Source organism: Nannospalax galili, unplaced genomic scaffold, assembly GCF_000622305.1.
Source record: "Nannospalax galili isolate Female #2095 unplaced genomic scaffold, S.galili_v1.0 scaffold542, whole genome shotgun sequence".
Taxonomy (NCBI): Eukaryota; Metazoa; Chordata; class Mammalia; order Rodentia; family Spalacidae; genus Nannospalax; species Nannospalax galili.
The window spans coordinates 644,254-668,801 of record NW_008349083.1 but is presented as its reverse complement, the minus strand read 5'-3'; the positions used below and the strand labels follow the sequence as shown (position 1 = coordinate 668,801).

Genomic DNA, 24,548 nt, shown 5'->3' with positions numbered 1-24,548 from the left:
GCTTAAACAGTCTCAAAAGTAGCAACCAGTACCTCTGATGGACTTCCCAGAGCAGATACTAAAATATTTAGCTGAGAGGCAGGTGTGTGCACAGCCAAGTATGCAGTCACCTTGATACACCTTGTAGGACATAAGAGGAAAAAGTAAGAGTGGGACCAACGAGTTCAAAATAAGGGGAAAGGGCAAAGAAAGAATTGTAAAAAGTCATAATAAGAAAAAAAATGAAGCGTGTATCATCTGTTGGGGAATTATATGTAATCAAATGTGATGTTTTTCAGGAGCTGAAGAAAAGGTCAGTTTAGGACATGTACACTTCAAGTCCTCTCCCCAGCCCTAACCTGAGAAGTAACGTGATTGACTGACCACTTTGCTTTTTTGAGTTGGCCTAGAAACTAGTACTTAAGCCCTAGCCAGCCTCACATTTGTGGCAGTCTTCCTGCCTCTGTATTGAGAGCTGAGATGATACACATGTACCACCAACACCTACTGAAAGATCACTTTCAAGGACCCTAATCTGCCAGTTCGGGTCAAATGACGTTTGTTCCAGTTTTCTCATTTGAAACTTAGAAGGCAACGGTGTTCACAGACTCTCCCAGTAGTGGCACAGGAAGTTGGTCTCGGCCAGCATCTTGCAGATACCTCTTGATCTCCCTTCCCCCATTGAATCGCCTCAAACGAAAGAGAGGAAGCTAGCCTTATATTTCTTAAGAGCAGAGGAAATCTCACAGCTTTCCAAGGTCCCAAAAGAAAACAGGAGAAAGCTCAGTTAAGCTTCCCCTTGCTTGGGAAAAAATTATGCCTCGTCTCCTGCCCTACTTTGCTTTCTGTTGCTGTGAAAAAACACCATGACTCAAAGCAACTTTGGGCAGAATGGGTTTATTTGGCTTACATGTTACATTTCATCATTGAGGGAAACCAGGTCAAGAGTTCAAGGCAGGAGCTTGAAGCAGAGAGAGGGACCACAGAAGAACTCTAGTTACTGGCTTGCTTCCCCTAGCTATTCAGCTACTTTTCTTATACAACCCAGGATCATCTGCCTAGGGATGATACTGCCCACAGTGGGCTAGGCCATCCTCCATCAACTGACAATTAAGAAAATGCCTCTTAGACACGATCACAGGCCAGCCTCATCTGGGATATTCTTCAGTGAAGCTTCCTTCCTAGACCCAGGTGACTCTAGTTTGTGTCATGTTGATAAAGCTATCTCTTTTTCCATTCATTAATTAGTCTTCAAGCAGAAACACTCTGGAGCTACCTTTTCCCATGCCCCACAGAAGCCTGCATCAGCCCACACTGAACTTGAACATGAAAATCAACGCTGTGATTCATAGAGAGATGTGTTAGTTACTTTCCTTCTTGCTGTGACAAAATACCAGAGAAAAGCAACATAAGAAAAGAAAGGTTTATTTTGGCTCACAGTTTGAGGATGCAGTCCATCAAGGCTACAGGAACATGAGGTGCCTGGGTCACAGCGAATGCCCATAGTTAGGAACATGAGGTGCCTGGGTCACAGCGAATGCCCATAGTTAGGAAGTAGAGAGGGCTGAATATGCATATTCAAGTAGCTTTTTCTTTTTTGCCTTTTTCTTTAGTTGGGATTATAGCCCATGGGATGGTGCTACCCACGTTCTGGTCTCTCCTCAGTGAAACATCCCTGGGAAAGCATTCACAAAGATACCCAGAGAGATGTGCCCTGGGTGATTTCAAGTCCAGCTAAATTGAAAATGACAATTAACCATCACGATAACCATCACATGTGATTTAGAAGATTCGGATTTGGAGCAGAATGATCCCTAGGTTATAATCTCAACCACAGAGATATTTTCTTTGTTTTCTGGGCCTATCAGCCATGAGGTAGACAACTGAGGTGGAGTCTCATCCTGACATTTTCCCTTGTTTGTCTCAGTGCTCTGCCTGAGATTTTTGAGTAAGGTATAAGAGCTGTTGTTGGAAAGGAGAAAGCAGGGAAGCTCCCCGAAAAGGCTGAGGCACTGGATTAGACAACCACAACTCCATGTGCAATTCTGAATGCTCTTCCTGGCTCAGCCAAGCAGCCATCTTCAGATGGTTCGGCTGAGCAGAGATGCAGACCAAAAGAGAAAGAAGCAGCTCTCCCTCAGCCAGCTGTCTTGGGCCAACATCACTGGAAACAGCACCTGACACAAAGAATAGAAGGGGCATTATTTATTGAGGTAGAGGTCTCAGGAGAAGGAAGGAAGCTGATAATAAGCAGGGAAGAGGGAGCTAAGTCAGGGTATGATTTGAGGAAAGTCTGACCTCAGCCTGGCCTCATAGGAAGCTCTGAGAGTGAATTGCAGAGGCACAAAAAGAACTGGACTGTTCCACAACCTTGTTAGCCTGTCACTGGCTATAGCTGCCATTGCCAGTGGTGGATGTCATGCCCAGGCATTTCTAGGCTAGAGCAGTTTCCATTAGCCCAGAATAATTCTGCAGAGAAAAGAGGAGTGGGCCCAATGAATAACACTTGAGCAGGTGCACAGTTCTTGTCTTGGGGTTTTAGTCAGACACCAAACACAACTGCAACAGCAACCAAAAGGTGGGAAATGCAGACACAATATCTAAGGAAACATATCTCATCTGCGTCCTATTTTGTCTTGCCCTTTCTTTCCCGGCATGGCACACATACTTCAAGACGAGGCACTAAGGAGACATTTGACTGGATTGGACCCCAAGACAAATCTGGAAGGGAGCTTAGAGGCCCCTCAGTTCAGTCCGTGCACTTTGTGAAAAACAAGAGAGAGATGAGACAAGAGTAATTTCTTACCCAGGCCAGCTCTGATCTCCTAGGTTCCAGCTTTTGCTTGAATTCAGTCCAACTCAGATTTAGTGAGTGCCTTCTATGTAGAAAACAAAGTTTAAAGCACCGGGCAGAGAAATGAAAGACACAAAATTCAGCCTCTCTCTTGAGCCTTAGAAATAAAGTCTGATGAAAGATAGGGAATGGAAGAAACAGGACATGGACTATGCAAATCAAAGTTCAGAATTTATTCTGAGAACAGTGTAGATGAAGTATGTGGATGTTTGAAGTCAAAAGGGGACAGGAGGGTGCCTTGTGTCTGTCTCAATGCCCCAAATGTGTCTGCATTTCAAACCATAATGAAAGAAAACATTAAAACTATGAAGAATATGAGCTACAAAAACCATCCTGGGGAGTTATAACAAAAAAGGAAGGGCATGGAGTTGGGAGGGAGATGGGGTGGAGAGCACTAGCAGGATCTGGGGAAACGTGGTAGTTGGTGAATATTATCAAAATACATTCATTGTATAAGCATGAAATTTTCAAAGAAGAAATAAATATTATTTAAAGCGATCAACCAGAAAAAAAGAATTCTGTAGCTTTTCTACTGGGGGGAGATGGGGAAGATAAATAAATGCACAAGTAGATTCTGTGAAAAGGAAAGAAAGAAAACAAAATAGGCCATCCCATTAAAAAATGCCATTTTACCGTAAAACGTACTCCGTTCTGAGCACAGAAGGGCAAACCACTGAAATTTTTACGCATTAAACAAGATTGTCTTGAAGCTAAAGGCCAAAGATCCTGCATACTTTGGGGAAATGTGGAATGTAGTCCAGCCTCCCTTTTGAGCTCTGCCATGTTTATAGTCTCTCTCTCTCTCTCTCTCTCTCTCTCTCTCTCTCTCTCTCTCTCTCCCCCCTTTGTGGTGCTGGGGATTGAACTTGAAACCAGGAACTTGTACACACCAGGCAAGTACTCTACCACTGAGCTACATCCCCAGCCCTAGAACTTCATTTTTCTCCACTGAAACTGTTTATTAGTTAAACACTAGTTCCATACTTCAGTCCCTTCTCCCTCATTCCCATCTCCCAACCACTGAACAGCTACCATTCTATCGTTATCTCAATGGATTTGGTTCTTCAGATGTCCAAGTCTGTTTTCTAGTACTATAAATAAATACCTGAGGCTAGCTAATTATTTATAAAGGAAAGAGGTTTCTTTTGGCTCGTAGTCCTGGAAACAAGGAAATCCAAAAATATGGCCTGGTGCTGATCCATTCGACACCACGTTGTGAGAGGGACAGACAACAGAACTGACTTGCTTTGTTTCATTTTTGTAGATAGAGACTCCTATAGACCCCAGGCTGGCCCTGAGCTCCTAATCTTAATGCCTCAACTCCCCAAGTGCTGGGATGACAGTATATATTGCCATGTCAGCTTTAAACTGGCTTTTATAACAGATCCACTCTCAAAATAATCCATAAAGCTGCCAGCCTACAAATCCATTTATTAAGGTAGAGCTCTATGACCTAACCTGTCTTGTAGGTGCCACCTGGTTCCGCCTCTGTTTTCCAGATTTGTTAAATATTTGTTAAATTATGCACATGTGTAAATGCCCTTGTGTTGGGTGTGTGCATGTGACTGTAGTGCCCTTAGAGGCCAAAGGCATTGCTCTCCCAGAGCTGGAGCTACAGGTGTTTGTGGGCTGCTGAACTTGGGTTCTTGGATCTAAACTGGGGTCCCCTGGAAGAGAAGTGAACTCAATAGCTGAGCCATCTCTCCAGCCCTGAGTTCTGCCTCTTAGTATCTCACGATGGCAGCTAAATTTCCATGTGAGTTTTGATGGAGACATCAGTGGGCTCACATCAACATCTGTCCTTTTGTGTCTGACTTATTTTCTCCAGCATTATATCTTCAGGATCCATCCAGGTTATAACACGTTTCAGAGTTCTGTCTCTTTTTAGGGCTGACTGTCCCCATGAAATTTAGCACCACATATTAAATCTGTTGTATACTGTGGGTCTGTGGCGAATCAGAAACTTTTGTGATATACGACTTTTTTTTATTTTTTAAAAATATTTTATTTTTTTATGTATATGAGTATATTTCCTGCATGTATATAAATGTACCTGTGTCCTGCAATGCCCATGGAGGTCAGAAGAGGGTATCAGATTCCCTGGAACTGGAGTTACAAACAGTTATTAACTGCCATGTGGGTGCTGGGAACTGAACTTGGGTCCTCTTTAAGAGCAGCCTGTGCTCTTAACTGCTGAGCCATCTCTCCAGCCCACATATGATTTATTTTTGAGATTTTAATTTTTTTACTTATATGTGTATGTGTACCTGTTTGTGGGCATATACACACTAATATAGAGCCCTTGGAGGGAAAAAGATGGTGTCAGATTCCCTGGAGCTGGAATTACAGGTTTTTGTGAGCTGCCAGACATGGGTTCTGGGAACTAAACTCTACTCCTTTGCAAGAACAGTATGCACAGATAGCAGAGGTGCTGAGCTCTCTCTCTAGTTTCTCAATATATGATTTTTCTACCTTAAGGGCCAGTTCCATCCATTTGAGACAGTATCCCCTGATCCCTACAACTGAGCATGCTTGCATTATCAGGAAGGCTGGGGACCTGTCTGCCTTGTTCCCTAAGCTGTGGTCAGCTTATCAGCATGATACCTAGCACCCAGGAAGCATTTGATGATCTTAGTAGAGTGTTTCCCAGCATCCCCCCCACTCATTCCTTCCTTTTTTATTCCCTATTATTAAAAATTGCTCTTCAAGTAATTACAAGTGCATTCTGACATTCGGCACATCCTGTTGTCCAATCACGCACCTCGCAAGGTCATTTCTCTTAACTGTATCACCATTCTCAACTGGCCTGTATCTGTCTGTTTTCTTCACAGAAGTGAAAGATTACGAGCCTCCATTTGGTTCCAAGGTGAGGGAGCACCCCTGCGTGGAAAGCATGAAGGACAACGTACTAAGAGATCGAGGACGACCCGAAATTCCAAGCTTCTGGCTCAACCACCAGGTAAGGAGTGCTGGCTTTGAAGGGTCAGACGAGTCATGCAGAGGAGCCTCGTGGGTAGGAGAAAATTCTGGGAGATGGGGCTTAACTCAAGTCAGATCCTTTTGTTAACTGGTACCCTGTTAAGATTTTATTCATAGAGAAAATTTCAATTTCAGGGACTGACTCTGTTGTGAATGACTCCTACTGAGGCTCATCAGCTTTAGAGGGAATTATTTAGCAGTTGGGAGTAAGCTAGGCTGTCAGGTAGCTGGTGTGCAGGGATCAGCTGGTTGTGCATGCAGAGCTTGGGGAGGGGGTAAGATGGGGAGCTGCATGAGCATGATGGGGAAGAGGAGTTCACCACTATGGAGGGCAGGAACAACATGCCAGTGAAGGAGCTGGACGCCTGCCTGTTGAGCAACAGCCTCACGGTTCCCTGCCATTTCCTTTCCAAGAACCTGAGGTTAAGGCTACCCATAGCAGTGCTGGGGCCTTTACGTATAGGCAGACAGTCCAGATGCTTTGCCTTGGTGGCCACTTGGAAGGGGCAGAGGAAAGAAAAGATAGGTAGTGAGTATCAATTGGCCACGTGTTGACATACCCAGGAAAGAGCCTTCAGCGTGCCCCCGTCTCTCTGGCAAAGTGGTTCTTTTTCAATGAGCAAAACCCTTTATAGCTTCAGGGGGATGAATTTCCTCATCCTGGAAGGCTGTGGCTGTCCTAGTTTTTTCTAAAAGGCAGGGCAAATCCAGACAAGAACCAGAAGCAGCAAGTAAGGCACAATCAGGAAGACAAATGGTTCAGGATGCCTGCTCAGAGCCAGCCTGGCCCAGAGCCAGCCCAGTGATCAGGGTGCCGGTGAACCAGGCTTCTCAGGGTCAAGGGCTGCTCCAGGGCCTCAGACAAATTGTCTTTAAGTCCATCAATGCAAGGCTGCTTGTATAAACTCAGAAATCAGACGGTGCTAGAGTTCTGTGTTCCATTCAGACTCCATCACCATCTCTCCCATGAAGTCCTTGTAATGAAGCTATTATTCATGATGATAAAATCTGCAAAGAATTTGCATAATACATTTTTTTCTCTTAATGAGATTTGTTGCCCTATTGATTTCAAGTTAATGCTTAATATTTAATTTAATTTACTGCCTGTAATTACAGTGTCAGAATAAAATAAATGTTTCTTGTGTAGCAACAACAACACTCTACTCTTAACAGGGCCATCAATCAATACCATCAATTAGGTGAATTATGCAATTAATTCAACATGAAGAACTCACGAGTGGGGAGGGAGAGAGAGACTCCCAGGTATTGGGAAAGTTGTTGGTTATTGGCAGTCAATTGCCAATTCTCCATGAAGATTGTTAGACGTATCTGTTCCACCTGGACACCTGTGTGAAGATCACCAGGGGCACTTTGATCTCTAAATGGAAGGAGCTCATTTTATGACCACCTATCGGACCATTTACTTAGCCTCTGATTTTCAGAAGAACTTAAAATGGTAACAAAAAGATTTTCAATAAGATGCAATGAGATCAAGTCAGTAAAAGAATATGCTTGTGACTCCTTTGGACAGCCTTTCCTGGGTGAGATAGGGGTCATGGGATAGGGAAAGCCCTCTGCTTGCAAAGCAGCTACTGAATCATTCTATGAAATGTGGACTTTACGAAGTAAACCCAGGTTAATGCCTGCTATGCTCTGGGCTGGAGAATGCAGGCCTGTTAAAATCGAACAGTGCCTATGATCTAGCCATGTGACGTTTTAGAAAAAAATAGAACTCCAGAGTCTGGCACAAGTAGGGAGAAAACTGGAGTCATTCAGATACTGTAATGATAGGTGTGTACCATCTCATATTTGTTACAATCTATAAAACCAAGACTGAGCTCTAGGCTCTGGAGAGATGACACAGTCAGTAAAGGACTTGCCACACTAGCATAAGGACCTAAGTTTGGATCCCCAGCTAGGTGGGTCGTGTGCACCTATAAAATTGGCACAAGGGAGGAGGAGACAAAATGGTTCTTGGGGATCATTGGCCAGCTAATCTGGACAAATCAGTGAGCTCAAGTTTTAATGAGAAAAAAATAATGTCTCAAAAAATAAGGTAAAGGGGCTGAAGAGGTGGCTTAGCAGTTAAGAGTACTGGCTACTGTTGCAGAAGACTCAGGTCCAGTTCCCAGCACCCCCATGGCAGCTAGTAACCTCCCTCTTCTGGCTTCTTTGGGGATGGCATGGTTGTGGTACACATACATGCATGCAGGCAAAACACTCCTACACATAAAATAAAAATAAATAAATGAAATTCAAAAAACTAAGGTGAAGACTTCAACCTCTGGCCTCCACTTGTATGTACATGTACATGTGCACACACATAGACACACATGGACATGTACACATACATATCTCTCTCTCTCTCTCTCTCTCACACACACACACACACACACACACATACACAGAGTGAATCCTAATCTGAACTGCAGACTTTGATAGTATATCCATGTTAATTTTATGGAGACCACACACTGACTATACCCTTGGATCAATCTCTCTCTTTCTCTCTCTCTCTCTCTCTCTCTCTCTCTCTCTCTCTCTCTCTCTCTCTCTCTGCAGGGCATCCAGAACGTATGCGAGACACTGACCGAGTGCTGGGACCATGACCCAGAGGCCCGCCTCACAGCCCAGTGTGTGGCAGAGCGCTTCAGTGAGCTAGAGCACCTGGACAGGCTTTCTGGGAGGACCTGCTCTGAAGAGAAGATTCCAGAAGATGGCTCGCTGAACACTACCAAATAGCTCTTCTTGGCAGCCTGGGCCAAGCCTACAGAGGCCGCCCTCTCACCAAAGAGCAGAGGCAGCAGAATGATGCCCTGATGGATGCTTCCAGAAGATCAGGGACCTGCTTCTTCCCTGTCAGCTGCCTGATGTTCAGAAACAGCATCAGCAACAGGGAATGAGGGGCAGAGAGCATTCTGTGCCTTTGATGTCATGGGATAAGCTGCGTCAGCACTTCCTCAGGAAATGAGATTGATTTTTTTACAACAGCCAATAACATTTGCACTTTATTAATGCCTGTATATAAATATGGAATAGCTATGTTTTATATATATCTATATATGTCTATATCTATATCTATAGCCATACTCTGCAAAGAGACAAGAAAAAAAGATCAACTATTCCCAAGAAATCGGTTTTTATTGGACAGCTGCAGAACCGAGAGGAGAAGGGACACCCGACAGCATTAGCACTTGACAATCATACGTGTGACAGTTCCCTATCGATGAGGTAGGGCACCCTTGCTTGAGGGGAAAGACCCATGCCTTCCAAGCCTGCTTTGGCCAAGATGTACAGGGCGCTAAGTTCCAGCCCACTACTGTGCCCCGGGGGTTCTCGTGTGCTACTGTTTCTCTTGATTTTGTGTCTAATCCTCAAGCCCCACATCTGAAACTTCTCCCTCAACCTAGAAACTTGGTCCTGTCTTTTACTTCCAAAGACTTCAGAAAATCAAAAAGGATAACTTCTTCATCCATGAAATTATCCCCCCATCTACTAATGAAGTTGGGCTCTTTAGAATTTCTCCTCTACCTACATTGCTATTATTCATTCCCAGCCTTCATCCTTTTTTTACAGTGACACCGCCAGCCCCAGCTCCTGGGCTTCATTGTGTTGAATTTTGTGTCACACTCCTGCTGGAGCCTCCAGCTTGCCTTGACAACACCAGTGGGTTGAACTTTTGTTTCACTTGGTCAGCAGTGTTTGAAAAAGTTGAGCTGCTTTGTAAATATTTGGAGGTGTTGCAGACAAATCTAGGTTCCAGTTAAGAGGAGACTCCCTCTAAGCAGCCTCACTTACAACGGGAAGGCTGGGACTTGCTTACGAAGCTGCTGCATTTCCCACTATCAGCATCTGGCTTTCCCACTCCCCATGTCTACCCAAGTCTGGAAATAAAACCAAGCCCCAGGCACAATCCCCTGCAAGAAATCTGCCTTCATGAGGTTGTGGAGATAGCTCAGTCAGTAAACTGTTTGCCTTGTAAGCAAGCAGAGCTGAGTTCAATCCCCCAGAACCCACCAAAATAAGCTGGATGTGGCACACGCTTGTAATCGCAACAGCTGGGAGATGAACACAGGCAGATCCCTGCAACTCACTGGCTAGCCAGTGTTGTCTGATTGGCCAGGCCAGTTCCATGTCTGTAAGAGACTCCTGTCTTAAAAAATAAGGTGAAAAGCCTCCTGAAGAACAGTACTGGACATTGACCTCTGGCCTCCACACACACCTGCATCCACACGTGCATCACACACACACTAAAAATATACATTCATGCCATCTTTCTCTGGTTCTGAATTGCACTTGTCTATGTAGTCTGGTATTTGGATTTGAAGCTGACTATTCATTGGACCTCAGGAGCCCTCCTGTATGTGGTCCTGGTTGAACCAAGTCTCTTTTGCTTACACATTAAGAGTTCCCTCTGCAAGGAGGACTCTTTTAAGAAGCTTTCCTCATGGCTATCAGTCTCTGCACAGTCCCAACCTTTGCAGAAATTACTAGTGAGGATTGGAATGGGGTCACAGAAGATTCCCATGTACAGTCAGGAAATGTGTGTCCACTTGGACAAGAGCAAAAAAAAAAAGAGCTTTAATAGGAATCTTGTTAACCTATGAACAGCTGTGGATGTTACAAGTAACAGTCTCTTTTTAAAAATGTTTTTGAAGCTACTTATTTTCAGCCAAATACGAATATGAGCGAGTGACCAGTAGGGAGCACGTAGCTCTGTTTGGATTGTGGGAAGCCTCATTTACTGAGGTTTTTAGGATACACACTCAAGTTGGAGGTGGAAAAACTTGTTCACTTCCTGCATCTTGGAAACCCCAAAGATCCTACTTGCACCTTAGGACTTGCTGGTGGCATCCCAATAGCTGTTGCTCAGCGCCCTCTAGTGGTAAATTTATAGATTACTGGTCCACTAACGGGGATTTCTGGGGTTCAAATGTTTTCACTTCCAGGTCATTATCAGCATAAACTGGAACGCAGTATCATGATACTGTGGCTTGTTTTGTTTATGTCATTATTACTTTTTCTTATTCAAGAAAAGACCAAGGAATAACATTTCTGTAGTTCCTAAAAATACTGACTTTTGTTCACTACTATGCATAAATGGAAAGTTTTATTCTTTTATGGAACACTTCAGCCATACTCATGTATTAAAATAGGAATGTGAACTCGCAATACTCTTTTTATATAAAAAAATCTCAAGCACTTATTTTCATTCTATTCATTGTTTGTCTTTTATATAAATAAGAATGTTTATTAGATTAAATAAAACAAAAGTCCTCAGGCGATCTTGTCTCCTGTTGCTTTACTTGGTAACTAAACCCATTTGACACACTGGATTATATCACAGCATGGAAGAAAATATTGCCAACTAATCCTCTGTGACTTTTCCACATCGACTGTTTCTTGATGGTGTTGCATGAACTTTTACTGGGCAGACACAAACAGATCCACTCACCACAGATAGGGCACCACTGACAGAGCAAAGAATCCCACCAGAGTCCAGCTTGACACACCAATAAGTTTATTGCATTGACTTACACAGCATGGGTGAAGGGTAACTTACAGGAGTGTGGGTGGCCCCAAGGCACCACACCATCAATCAACAGCATGGATGGTTACTTCCCCATAGCTGCAGAGATGGAGTCTCCCCTGCAGTTAACCTTCCACCCTTTATCACCTCCCAAGACCATGACATCAATTGCATTTGGGTCAGAGTTACATACAGCTGGGTAGGAGCTATAGAAAGGAGAGGCAAGAATCCCATGAGGGTCCCGTGTCCATCGCCAGACCCCCCTTCTATGAGAAAGTTCAGCCTGCCTGATCTTGAGGTTCTTTTGCAAGTAGTCACAGCTGCCTGATGTGGATGGTGGTGGCTGTTACTGTCAAAGGACAGTGTTCTACAACAGTCTCGGGTCCCTTTAAAACAATGCAGGGCTGGGGAGATGCCTCAGTTACCCAAGCATGAAGAAATTAGTTTGATCCCCAGAACGCAGGTAGAAAAGCCAGATGTGATGTTGCTCACTTGTAATCCCAGCACTGGGGAGGCAGAGACAGGAGGATCCCTGGGGCTCAAACCTACCCTCAGTCAGCCTACTCCACTTGATGAGTTGGTGAGTCCCAGGTCCTAGTGAAAAGGCCCTGTCTCAACAAAAAGATGGATAGCCAACTCCTGAGGTTGACCTCTGGCCTCCATACCCACGTGTATGTAGGCGCTTCCCTTTATTCCTATACACACAAATATGCACACACACACACACACACACACACACACAATCCATAACAGAGGGTCACTAATATGAGATGAAGCAGCGCCCATTCCTTATCCCTGAGTCCTGGCATGGTGTGCCTGCGTGACATTTCCTCTCCCCATCCCAAGAATTGCTTTGGTCCACGTGGCTATTTCTTCTAGGACTGTCACAGTAAAGACTGCTTCAGAGAGAGTGCTCCTGATGCGTGTTCTCCTTCCTCTTACTAGCAGGCTTTTGGCACTAACATGCTGGTTACCACCCGTATGAGGAGAGCTTCATTCCAGTCATGGGCAGTCCACTGATGCTTTGTACTGACTTATCTCCATGGCAAGATGAATTAAATGTGCTTTAGGCAGTTGACACCAGGTCAATGTTTGAGGGTTTCCTCCTGGGCGAGCAGATGATATATTCTGCCTGAATTTCAAACTCCTTGTCTGGGAATCTGAACAGATTTAGGTACCTTCTAAGTTTGCAAATGGGCTCTGAATTGTTAAGTTCCTCAATAGCTCCAGCAGTAGTGTGAACCTTGGATACTGCTGACATTTTTGTGTCAGTGAGACATTGTTAGGAAAGGGATGCGGCCTTTGACATCATAGGATGCTTGGTGAAGTCCTGACCCTCTACACACTAGATGCCAGTAACAGTCATCTTCCACATCTGTGACAACAAAAAGTGTCCCCAAATATCCCCTGAGGAACAGAAATCCTTGCAGTTCAGAATACTAAGTGAGATTCAGTGACACTGCTGTGCCTATTGTGTGCTCACATTTTAACTTGTAGCAATTCAGTGGTTACTAACTTAATGGTTATGTTTTTCTTTGACTACCAACTGTGAGGTGGAGCCAGAGAACCTCCCTATGCCTAGATTAATGATATGCTAAAAGGGATTCTATAACCTCATCATATGCCAGGTATACCCACATGATGCGCATGTTACACACAAGGCTTTACATTTGTATCTTGAACTTGGATAGCCTTGCATACATCTTGACTGATATTAAATTGTTGCTTCTTCACAAAAGCAGGTTTATATAGAAATCATAGAGAACACCAATAACACCATGGCAAATAGTCACATGATACAGGCCAGGGACAGGAAAGGGTCTGCCTCTGTGAGTATCAATATTCTAATGGGAACGTTCACTCACTGACCATTAGACTCAATCCTCTACCAGCCTCAGGAAGCAGGGAGGATGCCCATTTCACAGGGGAGGAATTAGACTCACAAAGCATAGGCTCACAAGGTACAATCAGGGGTAAAGCCAAGTTATCCAGGAACTGGAATTTGGAACAACTGAAGTGCTTGTGTTTCTTCTCTGCTACACATGCTTCTGAAAGAACTGCTCAATGGGACAAAAGGCCACACCATGAGGGGGCGTCCTGTACTCCATCCACACGGCCCGCCCTCCTCTCATCTCCATCCACACGACCCGCCCTCCTCTCATCTCCATCCACATGGCCCACCCTCCTCTCATCACCATCCACACAGTCCTCTCTCCTCTCATCTCCATCCACACAGCCTGCCTCCTCTCATCTTTCTCCCCATGGTCCTGTTTGCTCCATGAGAGCCAAGAAGATACTCTTCCCTCCCCTTTGCTTAATTTTTCCTATACACGCCTACCAAGTTCTGTGGAAATACTTGTTGAGAGACCGTGGAAGATAAGTGGATGAGTCTGGATCACCTTTCTTCCTGTGTGTGAGCTGTGTGGTGGAGCCTGAGAGTTTCACAAAATGCCAACCTTCAAGAAAATGCTTTTAGCAAATCTTTTTTTATTTCAGCATGGATTAGAAAGAAAAATTGTAACATGAAAAGCCTGGACTTTCATAAATATTGTTACTTGAACGATGGATGAGTGAAAAATTAATTTGATTTTTAAAGGTCATTAAGTAAGTACTTATTTGTGGCAATTGCAGGAGATGTGAGCATGAAAGATGAAAATGGGTGAACTCTACCCAAAGAAGCTGGTTCATGCTGACCAATTTCTGTCTTAGTTTATTTGTTCATTGCTGTGACAAAACAGTCTGACCACTACCAACTTGGGGAGGAAAGGCTTTATTTGTCTTATATCTCCCAGGTCACAGTTCGTCAGGGAGCCCAAGGTAGGAACTCAGGGCAGGAACCTGGAAGCAGGAGCTGGAGCACAGGCCATGGAGGAATGCTGCTTACTGGCTTGCTCTTCACAAAAGGTGATTTAGAAGATTCAAATGCATTTATCTCCATAATTGTTTCAAATAGTCTACACCATGAGTTTTCGGTGCTCTCCATGCTACCTGAAGACACTGAGTTTGAGAGCCTGCTCCAAGACCATTAAAGAAATTCATCCTTTCAATTCCATTTCTTTAGAATCAGTTCTGGTACCACAATCTGTATTAGTCAGGGTTCTCCAAAGAAACAGAGCCACTGGTAGAATGAATATATACGTATAAGGATTTATCAGCTCAGCTGCACCACATTGGAGAGGCTGAGACTCCATAATCGCTCAATCCATGAGGCTAGATGTCTCAGTAGTCCCAATCTGGTGCTGAAAGTCTGATGAATTCTGAAAGATCGGCTAGTCTTCAGTCTACAGCAGCGAGACGAACTCACCAGCGAGAAAGAAAGCAAACAGCAAAAAGCAAAATCATTCTCCTCTGCCATGGCCTTTTATACGGGCTGCCATCAGAAGGTAACACCCATATTTAGGGTGTGTCTTCCAGCTTCAGATGATCCAATTAAGAAGATCTCTCTCATTTCAGTTAATCCCAGATCCAGTCAAATTGTCACCCAGGATTAGCCATCACACATGTCAATCGCTGACTCATCCCTCAGCCTACCAGCACTGGCTAAGCACCATGCATTAAACTTCATCAGAAAGCTATGAGATAGTCTTGCCTCCATACTGTGCATGAAGAAACTGAGGCAGAGGGTCTCACAGCTGGCAAGTGTTAGCACCACTTTACTGTGGAAACTGAGGCTCCCTTTTTGAGTTCTTATCTCATTAAAAAGAGCATTTAAGAACAGGTTCAGAAGGAAATTTTGAGGAAAATTTTATGAGAGTTTGAAAAAAAAAAATAACAGTACAGCAAAGTTGAAAATCCTGCACCTTCCAGGAGGAAGGGAGATAAAGAAAAGGGCATTCCTTTTAAAGTGGCCATGGAGGTCAGAGAAAAAGTAGGAAAGCCCAGAGAGTCAGGGAAAGCATGCTTAGGAACATGGAGCTATACATCTGCGTTCAGCGGGCACCTAGTTCTTGCATCAGGTACACATGATTAGAAATAGTGGTAAAGATGGCTTACATAAAAAGAAGGGCTGGAGACATGGCTCAGCAGTTAAAAGCACTGGCTGTTTTTACAGAGGACCCAGGTTGGAGTCCCAGCACCCACGTGGCAGATAACACCCAGCTGTAACTCCAGTTCCAGGGGATCCAATGCCTTCTGATCTCTGGGAGCATTGCATGACCTGGCACACTTACACACATGCAGGAAATACACTCGTACACATAAAGCAAAAATAATAAATCAAATGTTTTTTAAAAAGAGAGACCAAGAATGGAAGTGGCTGAGGAAAGAGCCCCCCTCCAAAAAAAAAAAAAAAAACATTGACCACCGAACATACAGTCCTTCATAGGACTTTTGTAGTCCTGACCTTCCTCATTTGTATTTGTGCCCTTACCCCACCCTCGCATGCACACGCTGTGTTCCTTAGCTGAAGCCCAGGTAAAGGAGGGCTCCTAGTCTTGCTCTGCAAACTGGCTTCTTGCATATGTTAACGTTGATCCTTCAGTTCAGTTCCTATTCTCCTGCCATAACAGAATTAGAATGTGAACAGACGCCTGAACCAACACTACCTACCTTCAACACGAGAGAGGCTAAAATTAGAGGCAACAGCACAGAGCCTCTGAGGGATCAAGGGTCTGAGTCATTAGCTGTGCTACTTTGCTGGTTGCTGGGACCAAATACCTGACAAGAAGAGAGAAAGGATTTCTTTTGGCTTACAGTTCAGGGGGATACAGCCCATCATGGTAGGAAAGACATGGAAACAGGACTGTGAGGCAACTCATCACATTGTGTCCACAGTCATGTCCCCAGTCAGGGAGCAGAAAGCAGACAGGAAGGGAAGTTGGGCTATAAAACCTCAATGTCTGCCTTCAGTGACCCACTTTCCCCAGCAAGCTTCCACCTCCTAAATGTTCCACAATCTTCCAAAACAGCATCATCAGCTGGACAGCAAATGTTCAAACACATGAGTGTGTAGGGGACATTTCACAGCACTAGTTCGAGCTTTGGAGGAGGGGAGGATGCAGATAGCAATGGAGGGGAGACAGGATATCTACAAAAGCCCAGGGAGAGAAAGGCATTCTTTAAACATACAAGGTCTCTGGGCTCCGGTCCAAGAGCTTCAGCCAAAACAGGAGCCAAGGTCTCCTGACTTTTCCCAGCTCTGTTCCAGCCTGGTCATTTCAGCTCTGCTACTGTAAGGTCAGGAGTATTCTTGCTTGGCAACAGCCTTCTGAGTGCCCTCAGCAGGGACTCCATCCCTTGTTCCAATCACCATCTTTTAGAAGCAAGGCTTGCCTTGCTCCCAGGAACTCCTTTTTGTGGTGACTGTTGTGTCTTACACATTCTATGCAAATGGGATGCTAATGGACTCATCTTCAGAGGAATTCCTTCCCTAGGTGACAGACAGGGAAATTTTATTTAAATAAGCCTGTCTCTCCTTTCTCACTGAAGCCACCACAGTTGGCATCTGCTCATTTTGTTCATTTTCCTCCCGAAATAGCCGCCTAATCATTGCTTATCACATTTCTAATTAGTTTCCTCTTTCTTGTACTTGAATAATTATCACTTCATACTTGTGGGTTTGGGGCCATGCCTTTCAGGCCTACTTTGCAAACTATGCTGATGAAGACAAGATTATAAACTTGCCCATATTACAGGGCCTGCCAATCATCAGTTCATACGATGTAATTTAATTCTAATACACCTCCTGATATTTGCTACACTTAAAAAAATAACTCGGTAATAGTCTTTCTCTTCTAATGCAACTGAAATTGCATACACTGGAATGATTGCTCTCTTGTTTCGTCTCTTTCTACACACACACACACACACACACAATTGGTCTTTAAAATGTATGTCTTGGACTGGGCATGGAGTAATTCTATGCGTGTAATTCCAGCACTCATGAAGGAGAGATAGTAAGATTGCCACAAGTTTGAGGCCAACCTGGTCTAACATACTAGGTCAGCCTGGGTTACAGAATAAGACCTTATCTCAACAAACAAAAATTTTTGTTTGTATGTAGCATACAAAAAGTTCAGTATTTCTGAAATTATTTTCAGTGTTTCCCCTAACCTCTGCCCATAGTAGAAAAGTACAAAATAAAATAATTGCAGCCCTGGTGTCTGAGGATCATCAAAATATTCATAATGAAATCTAAATATTCATAACATAATGGCTAGAACTAGCACCCAGGAGCCAGAGGCCTTTAGTTCAAATCCCAGCTCTGCCGCTAATTATGTACAACAGTGTAGGTCTTTTCAGTTTCTCTAATATGTAGAACGGTTGTGATGGTAAGACCCGCTTGGAAAATTTCAAGAATGACGCGAGACACTGGTGGATAGAGCAGATACTGGCACACATGGGCCTTAGGAACTCATTTTGCGTTCTCTGCAGTGGAGCAATATGGCTGTAGTATGTTAAAGACATTGTTCCTCATATCTTTGGGTAAAAGTAGACCACTGAAGAAGCTGAACTGATGGTCCTGGAAATGTGAGCAGCTGCTGAGTTGCCTTTCCTGAGGAGATGTAAAGAAACATCTTCTCGACCTGAGATGGGTACCAATGACAAGCCAACCAACAAATAGTACGATTTCACTAAAGTCCAACTTGGTAAGACCAATGAGTTTATGGGGGTTTCTTACTGAGCACAACTGTGGGGTTGCCTACAGGAGTGTGGGAGACCCCAGAACAGCTGCATCACCACAAGGTCCCAGGCCATCATGGATGGCAACTTTGTGAAGCTGCATCATGGAATCCCACGTATTTATAATGGTGACACTTATACTTTACTATCATATCATTTCTGAAAGCCCTCCAAAATCCTGTATTTCTAAATCTGTCTGACTCCAGAGGTTTTGAATAGAGTTTGCAACACAGACACACACACAGACACAGACACACAGACACACACACACACACAGACACAGACACACAGACACACACACACACACAGACACAGACACACAGACACACACACACACACAGACACAGACACACAGACACACACACACACACAGACACAGACACACAGACACACACACACACACAGACACAGACACACAGACACACACACACACACAGACACAGACACACAGACACACACACACACACAGACACAGACACACAGACACACACACACACACACACACACAATAAAAATTGGAAAGTTCATTATATATTAGCTCTTCATATGTCCATTTAGAGGTAGATAAAAAGAATTTTCTCTTTATCTTAAGTTCCCAACTGTGGCCTTTGTAATCAAAGACAGATCAAGAACAAAACAAACCTCCAGAAATTTGTTAACATTCATGCCTCATGCATACATGGAGATATTCAGGAGGCATGAACAACTCTCAGAAAGGTGATTTAGAATTCAAGTTCAACTATCTCCAGCTAAGGGCAAAACAAGAGGGGAATAGGAAGACCAGGTATGCAGAGACCAGGACACATTCGGTGGCAAGGGTAAGGTTTACTGTGCAACCCTAAGTCAGCATCTTCCCCACTGGTGAGTGTCTACAACTCACTTCTCCATCTTTGTCTTCCTGACACAAAGAGGGTTATACCCTTACAAATGGGTATTTTCTTTATATGTATATTTTTCTTTGAAAATTTTTATTTCTACTCTGTTTTCAGAGCCTCTCCTGTGTGCTGTTTTTTTTTTAAAAAATAATCATCTCAAAATAGTCCAAGAGACGTATTTGGTGTGCATATTCTGGCCTTTCGCATTTTTAAGGTGACATTCAGGTCACCTGTACTGTTCAGATTACATGATGGGACAAGATGATTTCAGGGTGAAGCTATTAAATAGAAAGCCAGGAAAGGACCTTTGAAATGCCAAGTATTGTGCTTCTGAGTGAGCACAGGCAGGCTGTGAGTGACTCTAAGTCAGAAGAACGCAGGGCACGTCACCTGTCTTGAACACCAGTGAGGACCCATTCACTATAACTAATACAACTCTGTTACTGCTAAATAAAGGTAGAGGATGGGGCTAGTTCAGCAGTTAAGAATGCTTGTTGCTCTTTTCAGAGGACCTGAGTTTGGTCCCCAGAATCCATATCAAGCAATTTATACCTTCCTATAACTCCAGCTCCAGGGGATATGACACCCTCTTTTGGCCTTTGCAGGCATTGGCACACATGTAGGTATACCCACACATAGATGTATATGCAGACATATGAAAAAAAATGATAGGAGAAATACTTGTAATAACAGTCTCTGAAGAATGGCTTTTGTTAATAGTAAGTAATCATCTTTGGAGTATTTTTGAGATTAGGACAACCTCCTTATTAGGAATGTATATTTAAGCGATCCTTTAATTCAGCTATCAAATGGATATGCTGAATTGTTTGGAAGAAATTATAGAACCTAATGACTGTAATTCATTTTTTTCAGGCTCTGTCCTGAACCCTTTTTCAAATCCCCAGGGTGCTCATGAGCTCTTCAGGCAGATACCTGGAAATAAACGGTGATAGTCTTTCAGCCTTCACACTTGAACTTGGTTGGGACTGAGTGGAATCTTTGAAAAGTCTCTTCTAAAATCAGAAAAGCAGTATGTGGTGGTTGGGGGGTCAGACCCCAGCTCTGGGACACCTGCATTTTGTGGAATGCCTCTTCAAAGTTCCCTTGCAGACTGTGCTAAGTCACGGCCCTGCTCATAGGTCTGTGATGTTGACACAAAGGGCAGAAGGAAACTGGTAACAGAGCTCTGCCTTGTGGTTGAGGCAAGTATTTTGCTAACAACGCTGGTGGATACTGTGTTAGGAAATGTAATCACTAGAATACCAAGACTGTCTTAAGAAATTAAATCATCATTCATACCATTAATCTTCACTAATAGATACTAAATGTGATTTCTTAAACTGCTAACCCTGGGTTTAAAAATTGAACATTCAGAATTTTAAGCAGCAATACTGTAGAGGGGACTAAGCAAATGTAGTCAATCCACTAGCAGAAAATGAAAGGGAAATGTAAGGCTGGTGACAGAACCTAAACCATGCTGTCCCTCAAATAGGGCACCGTGACATTTGAGAAAACACAGGAGGAGGCAGGCTCCCTTACCATGCCCTCACACGTCTCAGTCTGTTTGCTTATAAATTATCCCACTGCGTTTATATTTAGAAAAGAATTCTCTCTCCAAAAATCCAGTTGTTATAGCCCATCTCATGCAGCTAGAAGAGCTGAAACTGAGTGCCTTATAAAGAAAAGTACTTTCTTTCTCAGTTTGGCCCTAAAGTCCACGATTAACAGGGCTGGGGCGATGGCTAAGTAGGCCAAGGGCTTGCTGTGTGTGAGGACTTGAGTTTGAATCCCCAGAACCCAAATAAAAGCCAGATGCAGTAACAGGAGTGTGTAATCCCAATGCTCCTCTGGCAAGACAGGAGGAGAATCTCAGGAAATCCACGGGCCAGTTCACAGCAGGAAGCAATATAGGGACCCGGCCTCAGTAAGCCGGAAGGTGAGGACCAACATCAGGGATCGTGCATCCCTCCAACTAATACATATACTTTTCATTTTCCAAAGTTTCTGTGGTCTTATGGCTTATTGATATCATTTTTTCTTTTTTCTTTATCTTTATTAGGAGAAAACTTAAATTTTATTGCATACTTAAGCCTATATTGTATGATGACATTTAATAATGTGTGTTGTTACATTTGACTCATATCTCTGCTTTTCTTTTGAAAAGAAATAAAGCATTATAAACATATACCTCTATTTAGGGAACAAAATTAGTTCCCAGTCAGAGTCCTAGCCCCTGCTCTTGTGCCAGAGTCCAGCCTTTAAGATTTAAACATAGAAGACTGAGATGGTTCAGCAGGTAAAAGCACTTGTTGAAGACTGGAGTTCAAGTCCTATGAACACACAGAAAAAGCCAGGCATGTTGACAGTATGTTACATACTTGTCATACCTGTGGGGACGGGGACAGGAAGATGCCTGGAGTCTGCTGGATGCCAGCCTAGTTCCAGCTTCAGTGAGAAACCCTGTCTCAAGGGAATAAGATGAAGCGTGACAGAGAAGATCACTCAATGTCCTCCTGTGGCCTCTGTACATGTTTAAGGGCACACACACACACACACACACACACACACACTTAGGTATAAAATCCTTCCCTTCCTCCATGTGCCAAGACCTAGAGTATTGTCTTCTGTGTGTGGCATTTTAATTAATTAATTGTTATTCATGTGTTTGTTGGAAACAGTCGTGTGCAGCCCAGGTCAGTCTCAGATTCCTTATGTACTAAGTATAGCCATGACTCCTGATTTTCGAGTCTTTACCTCCCTAGTGCATGGATTACAGGCATGGGTCACCACACTTGGCTCTAGTACTTTAAATTTCTCTCAATGGAGCTTAGCGTGTATGGTTTACCATTATTTTTAAAGTATAAGATTATAATTTTGAGATTCATTTGTGTTGATACATTTTAACACTTCTGCAGTGTTGGATATACTGTTGCTTTACTCATTTTACTCAAAGGCATTGAATCATTTCTGCTTAATAAACAATTCAATGATGAGTGGACAGAATTTTCCCCTCTTATTTGAGGAGGGGGGTCCCAAGGCTAATTAAAATGAAATAACTTCAGTTATAAAATTCACTGTAAAATTTGAATCCATCTGGTGAAGAAACAGGTAAGGAACAATCATGGTAGATATAACTATAACCTCAAAACTGAGAGTAATTCTACCAGTTTAAACTCTAACAAAATATCTACAGTGTCTGTGTGCTTCAACTTGTAATAACCAGATGAAAGAAGTACAAAAATATCAAAAATAAATGAGCTGGTAAAATGTGCTCATGAATTAAAACACTCAGTATAAAGATATGAAACCTCAGGGCTGGAGACATGGCTCAGTAGTTAAGAGCATTTCCTGCTCTTGCAAAGGACCCAAGTTCAGCTCCCAGCACCCAAGTCAGGCAGCTCACAATAGTCTCTAACTCTAGCTCTAGGAGATAGTCAACCCACTTCTGGCCTCCTTAGGGTTTATACTTATGTGCTCTACACACAAACAGACAGACAGACAGACAGACAGACACACACACACACACACACACACACACAACTTCTAAAAATGGAGATATCAAGTTTCCAGGATTTGAATTATGTATTTGGGGAAAAAAAAAGTTCTCCAGATACACTCTTAAAACAAACAAACAAACAAAAACAAAAAAACCTTAAGCACAGAAGGAACCCCTTCCAGAAGCAATACAGTTCTCTCTCACACATACACCACACACACACACACACACACACAGAGAGAGAGAGAGAGAGAGAGAGAGAGAGAGAGAGAGAGAGAGAGAGAGATAACTTCTAAAAACAGAGGTATCAAGTTTCCAGGATTTGAATTATATATTCAGTATAATCCAATAAAAATCCTAGACAGTTTTTTGGAAAAAAAAAGTTCTCCAGATACACTCTTAAAAAACAAAAACAAAAACAAAACAAAACAAAACCTTAAACACAGAAGAGATGGAAGAAAGCCTTCAGTAGCAATACAGTTGTTAAATGAAAATTCCAGTGTCAGAGGTAGGTTGCCCCCCTATGAGATGGTGGCCTGAGGGGCCCCGGAGTTCCCCAAAACAATAAAGGCCATTGCCAATAATGTTGGCTGTATACCAGAAGTGGATGGAGGGACCCTACTGCTGAAGACCCTATTGTGGCTTCATGTGAGCACAGGAGAAGGGGAAATCAAGCTTGGACTAAACTGGAAACTCCCTGCCACTAGATGGGTGGCTTTCATGGTGCAGATGGCTGGGGGAGAATCATCCTCTATAATTCTGCTCAATGACGGACCCCGTGTGTTGCATTGTCAACATACCAAACAAGATGTTCCTGCTGGTGCAATAGTGGAGCATCTAGTATATGTACAACTAGCAAAATTTCTATTGGATATAATGCTCACTCCTAGGGGTGGAACCCACATCCGGTACTGTATACCAGGCCAACCTCCTGCAGCAGGGGAGAATATAGGACCCAGTGGGAAGCCACTGCAATTGTTTTGTTAGATGGATGTGATTCACCTGCTAAAGTACCATCCAAGTGTTTGTGTTTACACCCATAGGTTAATTGATTATAGCAGCCACTGTTTAGATGTTCTTGCTTCTTGCTGTTTGTGTTTTATAGTAGATGGAATTCCACTGAAATGGGCCAACAGCCCATGGAAAACTGATGATGCAGGACCCAAAAGTTCAGTGCCTTGCCACAATGGGAGGAAGACCATCCCACACCTATCACCCCCTCAAGGGTCAGGGACTTTTTTGGAAGAGGTTGGTGGAAAGAATGTAAGGGCCAGAGGAAGAGATGGAATGTTAACTGGAAGTGTACTCCAACCACTATGCCAGCAAGCTAAAATCACACCTCCTTCCTACACTCATCAAAGAGTCGAGGGGGGAATCAGTTACCCCTCCCACCCAATCAGTTGACCTTAGCTGCATGCCAGGGAGGGGCTGAGGATATATAAACCAAGAATGCCAGGAGGCCCCTCTCTCACCATTTTCTGTGGCTGTCAGGAAGTCACAGGATCTGTATTTGAGTGTGGACTTTCCAGTGCAGCCATAAATGGGTGTGACCACTCCTCTGTAAATAAACCCCTACCCTATGCTCTGTTAAAAAAAAAAAAGAAAGAAAGAAAGAAAATGATAGGTGTTTGGATAGATAGATGAGAGGGATCTGTCGAGATCATAAGTGGATGGACTGGGGAACATCTGGGGACACCAACGACATAGTGAGCCTTAACACCAGGACAGAGTGTATGGATTCCAGTGGGAGGGCTATGGGAGGGGTCTTGTGGGGATGGGGCTATAAGGATGATTCAGATTGTTTACAATATTCTGTATTAAATACAACAAAATTTAATAAAAACAAATTTTTTAAAAATCCTAGGCAGTTTTTTTGTATATGTCAATAATAAGATTCTAAAATTAATGCAAAGGCATTATAAAACCTCAAAAGATTCTGAAAACTAAAACTCATTATCTGATTTCAATGACTGTTACTATAAAGTAACAGTCATTAGAATAAAATGTCTAGAAATAGATTTCAAAAATAGAGGTGAATGTTTGATAATTTTTGGAGAAATAGAAGTAAAAAAAAAAATCAATGAAATCTCATGCCTATCCCTGAAAACCTTTCCACAAAGGCAGGAAAAACAATCTTATTATTCAACAAGCATTAAACTTGAATGTCAGGTCCATCACAGGCAGTCAGCTAAGGGGGGTTATAAATATGGAAAG

At 43.2% G+C, this 24,548-nt stretch overlaps 1 protein-coding gene across 1 annotated transcript in view; it reads left to right on the top strand.

Moving 5' to 3' along the window:
• Positions 1 to 11,095, top strand: part of Tgfbr2 (transforming growth factor beta receptor 2) — a 100,837-nt gene extending 89,742 nt beyond the window's left edge. The window contains exons 6-7 of the mRNA XM_008846469.3: positions 5,665 to 5,792; positions 8,375 to 11,095. Coding sequence (XP_008844691.1) covers positions 5,665 to 5,792; positions 8,375 to 8,554 — 308 coding nt within the window. The 3' untranslated portion in view covers positions 8,555 to 11,095. The remainder of the gene's footprint in view (positions 1 to 5,664; positions 5,793 to 8,374) is intronic.
• Positions 11,096 to 24,548: the final 13,453 nt, after the last annotated feature.